This window comes from Saccostrea echinata, unplaced genomic scaffold (assembly GCF_033153115.1).
Source record: "Saccostrea echinata isolate AGI-Se365-2 ecotype Australia unplaced genomic scaffold, CSIRO_AGI_Sech_v1 ptg000027l, whole genome shotgun sequence".
NCBI classification, from domain to species: domain Eukaryota; kingdom Metazoa; phylum Mollusca; class Bivalvia; order Ostreida; family Ostreidae; genus Saccostrea; species Saccostrea echinata.
The window spans coordinates 12,224,606-12,239,515 of NW_026889776.1; the positions used below are offsets into that span (position 1 = coordinate 12,224,606).

Below are 14,910 nucleotides of genomic sequence, written 5' to 3' on the forward strand. Positions count from 1 at the left end.
ACTAATGCTACTCAATACTGCCATTATTATAATGCGGGTTAATTATGCAGGTTTTACCCAAATTGTAGGTTCAACCACGCATGCAACTCGTGTGGCGGAAGACATTCAGGTGCAAGAGCATTAAACAGTTGTAGCCTTGTCGCATCAACTGGTTCACTGGGAAAACCCAAGTTTATGTCCACATACTGTTTAATTACTTACATAATTATAAAGGAAAAAGGGTTATTTAAACGGTTTTAAAATTGTTTCAACTTACAGTAAAATAGCCCCCCGATTTTACAGGGAGGCAAACAGTCTTAAAAAGTATTTATCAACATACAAATATTGCACAAGAAAAGAAAAACAAAGAAGTTTCCTTCGAAGGGGTCATTCACATTTTCCCTCTTTATGGATTTCACCTTTGGGTTTTGTCCCCCCTAAAAGATGGTGACTACCGTCTGATCCATCACTGATCATGCCCAGAATTTAATTCCATAAATCATTTCATTATATACCCAAATGTGAATCATTCAAGTTTAATGTTGATTTCACGCAATCACGTGACGAGGTGATCCGACATTCCGGATCACCACACCGTGGTTTTTTTGAATTCGTATTATCTCTCCCTGAAACTGATTACGTAGTACAAAGTATACATACAGGACAAGCAGTGACTTCAGATTTCACTCTTTATCCCTTGAAAAAAGACTTGATGCTTTCACGTCTCATCAAATTTAACGACAAACCTGAATTCTAACCGTCTTGGAAAGCAACCTTAAAATCTGTTATGAGAGACTTTGACTTTCTTATCAAATTCACTAGTCTATCAACAGAACAACAGATTATCAGCATTAAAGCCGCAAGTGCGAGCAATCCAGTGCATGGACATGAGAGAATTTTGCAAAGATTAGAGGAGAGATTTGGTTGTCCTGAAATAGTAGAATCTGCGTTAAAAACGAAACTGAACTCATTTGCTCCTATTACATCAAAAGACTATCGTCGTCTCTATGACTTCTCTGATATTTTGGATGAAATCCTAAATGTAGCTGCAAAAGAAGATATCCGTTACTAGTCATTACTTGCATACTTCGATGCGTCGACAGGAGTGACATTTATCGTCATGAAGCTTCCATAACAACTTCAAGAAAAATGGACCAATACAGCAGTGAAATACATAAGTGAACATCATGTTGTGTTTCCCCCATTTCATGTGTTTGTAAACTTTATTCGTGAGCAAAGCCATATCAAGAACAAACCCAGTTTTGCTTATACAGAGAAACTTAAACATGCAGAAACACTGTGACAAAAATTTCAAGCAGGAAAACAGCTGTGTCTCGACAACCACAGATTCTTCGTTACTCGGGAAAAGAAAACCAGTGTCCACTACATAAGACAAACCATTCCTTAGAACGATGCAGAACTTTCAGAACAAAACCATTTGATGACCAGAGGAAGATCCTGAAAGATAAAAAATTGTATTTTAGATGTTGTTGAAAAGATCATGAACAAGAAGAGTGTCATTCTGATGTGCAGTGTGGAGAATGTGGAAGCAAACACACATCCCCATTACATGTGACCAGGACAATAGTTAAAGGTCAACTGAAAAGATTTTTCACGTTCATTTAATTTACCCCTTGTTATCTTCAAGTAAATCACAGAATTTAAAGGATATTAGTTATTCGGTTATATGTTAATGTATTTCCGATATATTTACGGTAAAAGTTGTCACACCTGAAATCTGACCTAAAATATTGTGCGAGTTATGCCCCTTGACTCGAATCCGCCATATTGAAACTACAGACGCTGAAACGTCATGCTTCAGACGATAGGGGATTGAAAAATAAAATATGGTGCTGTGTGAAGCACCAAACTGTAATATCCGATACGGACAGGGTGTGTCTATGTTTGCTTTCCCCGAGGATCCCAAATTATGGCCTTTAATGGAAACATTAATTATTGGCCATCCAAACATTCAAAGCTTTCCGAGCGGCATTTACCACAGACTGTTTTATAATTGAGTCTTCCAGAGCGCAATGCATGGGGGTATAGTCGACTCCAGTTTAAAAAAATGCCATATCTAGCATGTTTGACTATACTCTATTGAATACTATAGCCATTAAAGGCCATAAAAGGAAAACAACAGATGTAGATGTGTCCTATGTACCAAAACAAGGCGGGGCATCGAAAGTTCTGGAGAAAAGTGCACTCACAGAAGTTTTTTTTTTTAAGTTTTGAAATGGATTACGGAATTTTAATGCATCCATATTTTTTTAAATAATAAGTCTTGGTGTAGAAAGTAGATTAGTCCAAATTTGTCTAAATAACGATACCTGCATGAATTACATATATAATGAAAACATACAGTGTTGATAATGAACTTTACTCTTGCCCTATGAGGCCTTGGTGAATAAACGAATTGAAATATATCTATATCTATATATATATATATATATATATATATATATATATATATATATATATATATATATATATATATAACGTTACCCGTACTGAAAAAATTATCACTATATGGTAAACTTTAATAACATTTGTAATCTTAATCAGGCTCAGAACCTTAATGAAGATGCAGAGATTATTCTTACTCCTCCTAGCCAGTTTCAGGACAGCCCAGAGACTCTAAACACAAAAGCAAGCTGTCAAAGTGGAGCAAACTCAATGACTTTTGAAATGTCTATACAGACTACTTACGGGTTGGTGGTAAGTTTTGTTTCATTTGTATTGATTTGCTATTGATTGAAACAGAACATTTTGAATTTATCAATTTATAATAGAGATAATATTTTAATTAAATAATAATTTTCAAAAGTCTCATTTTGATTTTACTTCATGAATTTTAGAAACGCAGGCATTTCTCTATACAGACAGAGATTCAACCCGGTACAATATCCACTGGTACCAAAACTGAAATACTGTTTTCATTGAATGCACCTGAGGACCTTGATGAGAGCTTCGAGTCACTGGTCAGCACAGTATTGTATTTGAAGAATGTTTAGACCAGCTTCTCCAGATTTGTTCAATGTGTGGACAGAAGTGTGACATTAAGAAAACCATAGTTGGAACTCTGTTGATTGTGACCAGGGTATGTATCTGTGGGGAGACTTTCACATGGGGATCACAACCCTTCACTGGATCAATTCTACTGGAAACTTGGTCTTATCAGCAGCAATTCTGATTAGTAGCAGTAGCACAAATCAAAGTTTGACCATGTTTCAACATGCTAATATATCCTGTTTCTCAGAGAGAACTTATCACAACATCCAACAGCATTTTCTTGTACCAGCTGTTGAAAGGGCTTGGTAAGCACATCAAGATGCAATATTTGATGTAATAAGACAACAAAATGTATCTGTAGTTGTTGGGGGAGATGCTAGATGTTGTTCACGAGGACACACAGCTAAATATGGATCATATAGTTTGATGAATCTGGAGCTGAGACAGATACTTGATATTAAACTAGTTCAATTAAGTAGAATGCGAAACCTTTTATTGTTATTTTTTACTTTACTGCTCTTGCATGCATATATTTATTGCCCAAAAGTAAAAATATTGACATTCAACACTGAATACTGAATATCATGCCATGTTTAAAATGAGTTTAAGTTTTCAAAACAATATATCCTTAACTTTTTAAGAGCAATGAAGTCAGAAGTTCATATTTGATGGAAATGGAAGGTTTGGCGAGGTGCCTTAAGAGAGTGGAAAAGGAGGGAGTAGTTATTAGTGACCTTGTTACTGACAGACATCCCCAGATTAAAGCTTACATGAGAAAAGAAAGAAGTAACATCAGCCATTGGTTTGATGTGTGGCATATGGCCAAAGGTAAACTCAGTTTACATGATGAATTATTGTTTTATACAATTCATTAATGCATTAGGTACATGTATTCCTCATTAAAGTTATATACCTGAATAGCTATATATACTTATCATTTAAAAATTATTTGTTTTTTGTAGGGGTGTTTAAAAAGTTGGAATCTATGGGAAGAAAAAGAAGTACAAGCAAGTGGGTGATTGGGCCCGGTCAGTTTCAACCACCTGTAATGGTGTGCGGCATCTAGTGAATGAGGTGGTGAATTGGTGTCTGTGAAATGGTTGTCTATCCTCAACCATATCACTGCTGTTCATGAGGGTCATGGAAACCGATTCCCCAATTGCTTACATGGTGACCTGGAGGATTGGAGATTGGATCAAGAAAGGTAACTACATAAGCATGGGCTTGAAAAAGAAAATCTTTTTGAGCCTCTACTTTGCATACATACGGTATAAATATACGACATATATATTCTACAATACATAAATGTATGAAAGTCTGTACATTGTTATGAAGCAATATTGATCTAAACTACAAAAATGTATCCTTATTTCAGGTAGTCTAGCTTTCCAGGAGATGGAAAAAGTTGTTAAGGGCAGACTGTTGGTGCAAGACATTAAGAAACCCTCCCCTGCAGAGCAAACTTCAGCACTTGAAGCCTGCCACAATGTAGTGTGTCATTTTGAACCTGAATCCTTGCATTTTTTTAATGCTACAATGAAGGCCCGGTAAGTATTTTTTCTTTTATTCAAAACTCAAATGCTAATAACTTTCTTCATGATTTTAATCATAAATCACGAATTCCACTGTTCTTCTCTTTTCCAGACTATACATTGCAGCCCTGCACTTCAATGAAAACTCCAGCCGGGATCAAGCTGTAAACAAAAGTGGAGAGCTAATATATTCTGTGTCACATCCAGAAGGCAGAAATGGAGCTGGCATTCCATGCTTACTTTGTAGAGAATCTAAATGATATAAAGAATTAATTTAATAATTCAGTTGTTTAAAATTCGTTGTCGCGACCACCTGTTTTACTTTTCGTTTTCATTCCAGGCAAGGACAATCCGGAACAAGCAAAACATACTTACATATACAATGTATACATATAACGTCTAAATCTTAGAAAGTGTGTTGTAAAAGGGTATAATTGAAATGTTATTGTGGTTGATGATTTTTTATAAAGACATCTTATGTGGATTTTAAGGCAAAAACCTAACGTCTCTAGGTTGTATAGCTAACTCTAAATATAGACGTCGTCATTGTTTACATTAACAACGTACAGTGACGTGCCAAAAGTTTTCTCCATATTTTGGTATTTCGTTTGATATTTCACTATAAACAATACCGTTGTTTAATCAAGCATTTATAAAAAAAATATTAAGAAATTTCATAGTAAAAGAAAACAGCGCTCAGATGTAATATATCTCAAATTTACGTCTGTAAAAATACATGTACTGGAAAGTTTACATTTTTCAATGCAAAGGTGATTTTTTAAAATATTTTAGCACTAACCACCCTTTTTCCGAAAGCTTTATTTGTACAAGAATATACCTAGTATAAATGAAAATCCTTGAATTAAATTCATATACATATTATACATCAGTTAGAAATCCATTTATTATGATTTTTTGTCTTTTCAAAAATACAACTGAAGTGATACTTAGTTGAGAACAGTAGAGTATATAAATATATATGTTCCTAAAAACAATGAAAAAATGAGGGTAAATTGAAGGAGAAAGAGTAAGGGGGAATTAAATTTACCTATAAAGTTTTCCTTTAGAAAATTTAAGATGAAAATAATAAATGACTAAAATTATACCCATTATAATGGAAACTTCTGAATGCGACAATTTCATGTAGTTTTAAGAAATTCTAAAATGCTGAAAAAAATATATATTAATAATATTATATATTCATATTATCTTTATTTGCACAAGTCTTTGAATTCTAACTCAGTCATTACACCCTCCCCCTTTTTGGATAGTAAAAACTCTCCAAAATATAAATCCATTGACTCTTACTTAATCAAAATATATTGATAATAAAAATATCTTCTTATATTATATAGTTATATAATTTGATACTCATTTGTAGGAGGGGGCGCCTGGCTGTCCCGTTTAGGTTATTGTCATTCTTGATATTCTTAATTTTAGCAAATAAAATATACAAAATATTGTATATTTAATTTCATTTGCAAAAATAAAGTTAACCAGGAAGGACACTATTTATAAGCTTATGTATCATACTGAAAATCTCAGAAATAGGGGAAGTAAAACTACTGGGGATCTGCAGGTGCCCCGAACGACCCTTGCTTTTGAAATCCCCTATCGCCACCAACTCAGGTGATGTACTTTCCAGGAAGATATTTTCCATTTAAGAGAGAGATGAAAATAGTTAGCATTATAAAATTTATAATCCACAAATACATACAGACATAATTTTTACCATAGCAAATGTTCATTGAAGTGTCCCCCATCTTTTTGTTGCAGTGCAGTTAAATAAAAAAAAATGGTACTGTAAAAAGTTATCCCCCCCCTCCACGAAATAACATTTTCGATAGTGTACATTTTTTTTTTGCTCGTCAAGTTTCTTTCGGGTAAGTTGAAAAGTTGAAAAAAAAATTCTCAGGCTGCCGTCCCCCCCCCCCCTCCCCTACACACACTTTCAAAAACAATGCTACGTCACAAAAATACTCAGATTTCAAATTATAATTTCTTGGTGTTGTTTGTCCCCAAATGACCAACAGTCAGGCTCTAAATCTGAAACCACCAGAGGAATAAATTCAACATGAACCTGATTGATACATGTACGTGTATTAATGTTGAGGAGTATTGATACTATAAACTTTAATGTTCCATCTCCATTCGAGGTCGATGTATAAAAGATGGACTCGTGTTGCATAGTAGATCTAATTTATTCTAAAAAGATTTTTATGCCCCGCCATGAACAGGGCCGGGGCATATAGTGTTTGTCCTGTCCGTCTTCCGTCCTACCGTCCTTCCGTCTGTCCTTCCGTCACACTTTGCGTTAAGCTCTGTTCAAAGAAACTATCCAAGATATTTTTTATCAAACTTCATGTGCTGATAGATATTGATGAGAGCTATGCAACTGCATCACCATTTCTTGACCTTGACCTTTCTTTTGACCTTGACTTCACTTTTCTTAAATTAGTTTTTAGCTCAGTTTTAAAGATGCCATTCAAGATAGTGCTATCAAACTTCATATGCTGATACATACTGATGAGAGCTATTCAACTGCATCAATATTTTTTGACCTTGACCTTTCCTTTGACCTTGACCTACTTTTCTTTAATTAGTGTTTAGATCAGTTTTAAAGAAACCATAATATTTTTATCAAACTTCATATACTTATACATACTGATGTAACCTTATCAACTGCATCAACAATTTTTGACCTTGACCTGTCCTTGACCTCACTTTTCTTAAATTAGTGTCAAACTTCATATGCTGATACATACTAATGTAAGCTATTCATCTGCATCAATATTTTTTCACCTTGACCTTTCCTCTGACATTGACCTCACTTTTCTCAATTTGTGTTTAAATGTTGCATTACTAATATACCCTCGGCGGGGCATTCATGTCCTATGGACATATTTCTAGTTTGTTAATAGCATCAACGAATATAGACTTGACAATTTATAACTTTAACATCATTTGTGACAAAAAGACTGTATTCTTTTTTCTTTGGCTCTTAATTGAAAATTCATTTGTTTTTCCTTAAACTTCATGTACATGTTAATTAATTTAAAATGCCGTTACTTTTTTTCTGTACACAAACAATTTCAACTATGATGAATATGTAACTAAGTTTGCGCCATTCGTGTCAATAATGCTGTATACAAGGGTTGTTAAAAAAGTCTTTGGACAATGGTGTTTTTATTTGTTATGAAATTCAAAATACAAAAGTCAGATTAGTATTTTTTATTAATTATAAAAATCAAAGTCAGATTAGTTATTTTTTTTCATTGTTGAAAATCACTGATGAAGTTAGGAAGATGATTTTGATTTATTCTTCGTTAGTTGACACCTTTGTCAGTGGTCCAGATTCAAAGATCAATTTGTAAGGTCATCGTATATTAAAAGAAAATACTGGTGACAATGATGAAGGCATGTCACCTAGAGCCTCTGACTCTAACCTATAATATGTTTTTACTATAAACAAACCTTGGAGTTTAGAATTTTAGGATTCTAAAGTCAATGATCTTTACTAGATATTTCTTAAGTTGCAGACACATAGTATCGATTTAAATAAAAAAGGGGGGTCAAAATCAAACTCGAAAATCCTATCTGGTGGGGGACGACTTCTCAACTTCCTCCACAATCATTTTTTTTCATACATTACCACTTAACTCCGATTTTAACTAAGCTGCAACAAACAGTGGGGGGGGGGGGGGGGGGCTAATAGCCTTTCAGTGAACACTCTCAATAGTAAAAGGTAATGACTAAAAAAGGGGGGACAACCCCCCACCCACCCACCCCCCGATACGTCGTGCCTGAGTTGTTAGTAATACATGTATCATTAAATCCTGATTATATACATGTAATTCCTGTCCATTTTTTTGGTTGCCCATTGTTGTATTTTGCATGAATAATTTAATATTGTTTTCAATTGTTGTTTTTAATCTCGAAAAGGGCGATTTTTGGTATTTTAATATTATAATTTGAACCTAAGTGCAAATAGGTCAAAATTAATGCTAAAGAAAGTTATATTTTACTGTTCTTGTTTGTTAATAAAATTAAATTTCAATGATCTTTTTGCATTGTCTATCTTTTATTTAACGTTCCGGGGAAAAAATTAAAAACAAAATTGTGGAGAAAAACGGACTGCACAGTAAGCAAGCAATTTTGACTGCAGATATGATATTCAGATGAATCGACACTATGGAGGTCATAAATTCTTTCAATTAAAACGTTCTTTTTGTGCAATATTTTCTTTGAAGTAAATAAACAATGTAATGTACGTAAAAAGTTTAACATCTTTTACATATAAAATACAATGGTACAAAAAAGTTTTTTTTTTAAATATAAAGCAAAATTGACGGCATCAATGACGTCATAGTGCTCAAAGCGGTTAAATGCAATAAAGTACATTCCCATCTTCAGAGGGTTATTGCAACTAAACTATAAAAGATAGATAAGAATTGTTAATATATTTATAAAGTGTACATTCTCAAGTCATTTCTTTATGATTATTTTTAATTTTCAAAGAAGGGCCAAATTGCACTACTAATGTACCTGGCTCTTTATTTCTCTGTTTATTTAAAGATTATGCAATGGTTTTGATGCAAGAAGTGATCAAAGTGAGATTGGAGTTTGGTTCGTACAGTGCGTTCAGAAAGAGACGCGTTAGCCTGCCATGGTGAACTGCTCTGCTCCAACTGCATCCTCATACCAATATGTCCCAAAATCAGAACTTGTGGAGCGCCATATCTGTTGGTTTAATAAAAAATGTTAGCTTACCATACAATCATGAACAAAGTGCTCAAATGTAAATAACTTTCTAAACTTGTAAACATCAATAATTTCCTAAGCTTGTAAAAATAAAATTATGTCTTTTGGGTCATGAATACAGGGATAATGAAGTTGCTTGTTTATATTACAATCCTTTAAAAAGATTCCATTGGGTTTTTTCCCCAAATATGTGTACCTAGGACATTACTGTTGGATACCTAAACCCACTATTGCTGAAATGGAAAAGCAGTTCTAATCTTTGTTACTTCACATGATGGCAAGATTTTCCTGTTGTTTTTCCCCAAACATTGCTATATCCATCGCACAAATCGTCGATATGTTAGATGCCTGTAAACACTAAGAACAGAAAAAAAAAATAAAAAATAATCAGAACTAACAACACTTGCACAGTTAGATTCAGTGATTTTTTTGTTTTTGTTTTTGTTTTAAATAAACTATTATTTGAAAAGTATAATCTATAATACATGTCTTTACAGTTGCAGTACCAGGTACACCCCCCCCCCCCTTCCACACACAAACATTCATGCTTACACGTAAACAATTGCTTAATTTTATTCCAAATCTTTTGACATAAAATCATGATCATTAAAAAGATGGCAATTAAAATATTTTCTAGAATTATAAAGTATATCTGTCATTATTTCTGACAGTATTAAATATTCCTTTCAATCAGAATGACCAGAGGTATTTACATGCATGTAATAGTACTTCTTTATTTGTATTATCAAGATTAAATTTTAAAAAAAAAACCTACTTTTGTACTAATTCATTTTCTTCAAGTGGGTCAATGTTCTTCTAGATATTCATAAAAGGATGTCTCTAAAACCCATCTGTTGAGACAGTTTGCTGCAAAACCCTCATGTTCTGTGATGCAGGTCTCTCCTCTCTCTTCCAACCTTGACTCAATAGCAGCATAAAAAAGGCAACATTTGCATTCTTTTGCAGTTGGCATAGTAATACAATTTTTACAGGAACACCTGCATCCCAAAATCAAAGAAGTAACCACCCATACTTGCAATTTTTTAGCATTCATGTAAATAAAGTATACTTTTCATGAATATAACGATATAAATCATATTTCATATATAATACCTAGTAGTAAATGTCATCCGATTTAACAATTAAATTTCTTTAAATTCATACTATCTTTTATATCTCCATAGGCTTTGAAACCCTAATTTTTTTTTAAATTTATTCTCGTCCTTCACCAGCTGTCCTATTGAGTTTACATGTAGGACCTATACCAATATGTACATGAAGTACTAAATCCTAAATTCAGTATACTTAAAATGTACCTCTAAATACAAGGTTCTTAAACTTTTTTATGCTTTTTTAACTTTTTTATGCTGATCATTTCATATAATTTTAGTTACTACTTTGTTAAAATACATGTATGACTTTTTACCAGTGCATGTCTGACGGCAGTCGTTAAGAGATTTCATCATCACTATGGACGCTGCCTTGTGCCCGACTGCCCCGAGTCACTTTCATCGTCATTGTCTTGTTGTTTCTTGTCTTTTAATTGGCTCGTATTGATACGGCTGCACAGTCAGTTTAAGGGTTGAATCTATTTCAGGTATACTTTCGTGCCACAGGCACTTGTTTCTGTAGTAAATTTTTGACCCACATAGTATAATAATAACACAAGGTATCCAACTCCGTATTACACGGAGTACCCCCCTCCCTCAGAATCGCACTCATTTACAATTTCAGAGGACATGCACTGGCAAACTGTTTATACCTATGTCTTCTACGATAATTTATCTACACAACCATATATAGCATGCGTGTCTTTATTTTCTTTTATCCCCGTAAACAGCGTCAAAACTCTGATCGCCGAGTGGAAAAGTCGAACTCAACCATGAAATGGTATGTGCTAATCCCGGGCAGAGATTTTGATTGGCTAAAAATCTGTTTTTTAAAATTACATCGGAAAAATATCGTAGTGCTTTAAAGGAAATTGAGAGGTAAACAAATTGTATTTATTCACTGCAATATTTAAACACTGGAATTGAATTTTTAAACTCACTCATTCTTTAATTTTGCTCTCTGCCCGGGATTAGCACATACCATTTCATGGTTGAGTTCGACTTTTCCACTCGGCGATCAGAGTTTTGACGCTGTTTACGGGGATAAAAGAAAACGCATGCTACATGCATATATGGTTGTGTAGATAAATTATCGTAGAAGACATAGGTATAAACAGTTTGCCAGTGCATGTCCTCTGAAATTGTAAATGAGTGCGATTCCGAGGGAGGGGGGTACTCCGTGTAATACGAAGTTGGATACCTTGTGTTATTATACTATATAGGTCAAAAATTTATTACAGAAACAAGTGCTGCTTGTGTTTCGTACGTGTCACTTTCGTTAGACTTGTACATTATGGGCGTCGCCATGTTCCACTAAAGGGCAGATAACTCGTATCGGACCGTTTTACCTGAGCTTCGGATTTGAGAAATTTTTACCTGTTTTTCAACGGGGTAAAAAAAATAATCATTATTTAGGTATCAACTTCCTAAATAAGTAGTTTAAACAGACTCTGAGAACCTTTTCAGTTCACCTTTAAGACTTCATACCCTTTAAGAAACTATGGCGGGGAGAATTTCACTGAGAGACAAGTTTTAGACTCTGAAAACATGATCAACCTAGGTGTGAATTCTTAGTGTACACAAGTCTGTGGACAAGCATTTGGAGGAAAGTCTTGTGCTAAAACCATTCTAGTGCATGTGTACCCAAGACACTGTTCGCAAAAATCTGTGAAAATTTATGAAGTGATTGATGACCAGTCAGACAGAACACTTGCTAAACCAGAACTCTTTGATCTTATGGACACTCATGGAAATATGACAAATTATTTGTTAACATCTTGTTCAGGAAAAGTTAAAAGGTCAGGACGTAAAGTTCATGGATTAGTTGTCGAGTCATTAGATGGACAAAACTGTACAGATATACCTACCATCATTGAGTGTGATGAAATTCCTGAAGTCAGAGAGGAAATTTCTACCCCAGACATAGCCCTACATTATAAACATTTGCATGACATTGCTGATCACATATCTCCAATTGATCCTAATGCAGAAATCCTGTTACTGATGGGAAGGGATGTAACCAAAGCACATCACGTTTAAGACCAACGCATTGGATTTGGAAATCAATACTATGCCCAAAAACTGTCCCTTAGTTGGACTATCATTGGTTAGACTTGTTTGGGAAAAACCCATAAACCAGATGTCATTTATGTCATGAAAACTTGTGTTCTACCTGATGGCCGTCCAACTCTGATGCTACCTTGCAACAGTAACTTACAGGCCAAGGAAAAATCCTAAATGAAACCTCAACAAACATGTGTACAAAGACTGAAATTGGTGAAAGTGTTTTTCAAAGAGAGAGAGAGAAAAAAAAAATGATATAAAAAGGGGGGCACTTTCTATGGATGATCATATCCTGATGGACATTGGCAAGCTCCACTTCCTTTTTGTAAGGACCGTCAAAGACTAATAAACAACTATGATCAAGCTAGTAAGAGAGCAAAATAGTTAGATTACACTTTGCAGAAGTATTCTACAAAAAAAACATTTTGTGGAATTTATGGATGCATTGTTCAAGAATCATCATGCAGAAATAGCACCGTCTCTACAGAATGGAGAAGAGTGTTGGTACTTACCATTGTTTGGAGTTTACAAACCAAAGAAACCAAGCAAAATTCGAGTCGTGTTTGATTCCTCAGCAAAATGCACAATCTTATCGCAAAACTTCAACATGTAGCACATTCATTTAAACAAAGAGACAGTAAATGTTCTGGTTGGCATATCAGGGGTTGACAAATTCCATTGGCCAACGCCTGGGACTAGTGAATTTTGGGGATGGGCAAGTGAATTTTTATTAACCACTTGTCCGAGGGCAAGTGACTTTTTCAAAAAAAAAAAATAAGTATTAGTTTTAAGTGGAAATTGGCACTTGTACTAATCACTTTTTGTCTTCCTATTTTCATAGTTTATGGTGGGGCAAGTTAAAATTCAGGTAGGGCAAGTGCATTTTTACAATGTACTTGCCCATGGGCAAGTACTTGAAAAATCTATTTGTCAGCCCCTGCATGTGTGTGAAGATTCAAGAACTGTGGAAAATTTCGACAGAGCAGAAAACCTAATCATCAAAATTGTGCAGAATGAAGTGTATTTAGAAGAAATTCAGTGCATATTGAAAGAAAAACCTCTACCAGTAACCTAGATAGTAACATTTTACCTCTTTCACCATTCTTGGATAAAGATGGAATACTGGGAGTCGGTGGACGTCTCAACAAAAATTCTTTACCAATCAATGAGAAAGTCCAGTGATAATACCCAGAAGACATATGGCCTTGTTGATTGTTCGTTACTCTCATGAACTCTGTAAACATCAAGGTCGCCACTTAACAGCAGGAGCGATTCGTAGTGCTGGATTCTGGATAATAGGAGCCAGAAAATTAGTTTCATCCATACTTCACAACTGTGTCAAATGCAGAAAATTACGTGGAAAGCTATTGTGTCAAAAAATGTCAGACCTTCCCGCTGATCGTTTGGATCCTAGTCCACTTTCACTTACATTGGCCTAGATACGTTTGGTCCATGGGAGGTAGTTACTCGTCGGACACATGGAGGATCTGCAAACTCGAAAAGATGGGTGATCTTATTTACCTGCCTTACAACTAGAGGAAGTCACATTGAAGTTGAGGAGGAGTTAAGCTCTTCATCATTTATCAATGCCTTTAAGCGGTTTGAAGCCATTCGAGGAAAAGTTACCCAAATTCATTCAGATCAAGAAACCAATTCCGTGGGTGCTATGAACTGAAAATCGCTTCAACTGGACTCACCTTAGAAGATGGTAAAATCAAAAACTTCCTTTATGAGTGTGGAACTACTTGGAAGTTTAATCCACCCCGGCCCACTCTTCGCATATGGGTGGCGCATGGGAACGCCTCATTGGAATAGTAAGACATGTGATTGATGCAGTTATGTTATAGATACCAGCTAGATCTCTAACTCATGATATTCTGACGATATTTACGGCAGAAGTTTCAGCATTCGTAAATGCGAGACCATTAGTCCCTTTATCGGAAGATGAAGATGAACAATGCCATCTAATCCCTTCCATGATACTTACCCAGAAAACTCCTGTGATCGTCGACTTTCCTGTTGACAAGATGAACAAGGCCAGTGGAAACACGTACAGCATATGGCAGATTTATTCTGGACGCGCTGGAGAAAAGAGTATCTTCATACTTTACAGATTCTTCTAAAGTGGACGCGTAGTGAAAGAAACATTACACAAGGTGACAGCTTGTTACTTCGCGATAAAGATGTTTATCGTAACCTTTGGCCTATGGGTGTCATTGTGAAAGTGTTTTCCAGTGATGACGGAAAAGTTCGTAAGCTGAAATTCGTGTCGTGAAACGCGGTTGCCAGTCGTCAACATTCATTCGTCCAGTTACAGAGATGGTGTTGCTACTGTCCAATGACATTGGTAATTGAATATGTGATGTTAGAAACATCAGACGGGGAGTGTGCTGTCACAGTTCTTATTTTTCATTTATTTTGATCTGATTTTTGTTTAGTTATACGGTATGAAA

The 14,910-nt window shown here is 34.9% G+C and overlaps 2 protein-coding genes and 1 pseudogene across 2 annotated transcripts in view; 2 read left to right on the forward strand and 1 right to left on the reverse strand.

Annotated features, from left to right (window-relative positions):
* Nucleotides 1-3,417: 3,417 nt before the first annotated feature.
* LOC133193245 (uncharacterized) lies at nt 3,418-4,783 on the forward strand (annotated as a pseudogene).
* Nucleotides 4,784-10,089: 5,306 nt separating this feature from the next.
* Nucleotides 10,090-11,701, reverse strand: LOC133193246 (uncharacterized). Its single transcript, XM_061329205.1, has 3 exons — nt 11,661-11,701; nt 10,800-10,910; nt 10,090-10,282 (listed from the first exon to the last, which is right to left on the reverse strand). Exons 1-3 carry the CDS (start codon nt 11,699-11,701, stop codon nt 10,090-10,092), a joined length of 345 nt encoding a protein of 114 aa, XP_061185189.1.
* A 240-nt stretch (nt 11,702-11,941) lies between these two features.
* The window catches only part of LOC133193247 (receptor-type tyrosine-protein phosphatase epsilon-like), a 65,562-nt gene continuing 62,593 nt past the window's right edge, over nt 11,942-14,910 (forward strand). The window contains exons 1-3 of the mRNA XM_061329206.1: nt 11,942-11,954; nt 12,180-12,409; nt 14,305-14,551. Coding sequence (XP_061185190.1) covers nt 11,942-11,954; nt 12,180-12,409; nt 14,305-14,551 — 490 coding nt within the window. The remainder of the gene's footprint in view (nt 11,955-12,179; nt 12,410-14,304; nt 14,552-14,910) is intronic.

What these genes read in the sequence shown, in the direction of transcription:
- LOC133193246 (XM_061329205.1), bottom strand. Translation starts at nt 11,701, where the DNA reads ATGGCGACGCCCATAATGTACAAGTCTAACGAAAGTGACAC. An exon ending in AAGTCTAACGAAAGTGACAC is followed by an intron (nt 10,911 to 11,660) that starts GTACGAAACACA and finishes AATTTACTACAG; the next exon opens with AAACAAGTGCCTGTGGCACG. An exon ending in CAAGAAACAACAAGACAATG is followed by an intron (nt 10,283 to 10,799) that starts ACGATGAAAGTG and finishes TTTGGGATGCAG; the next exon opens with GTGTTCCTGTAAAAATTGTA.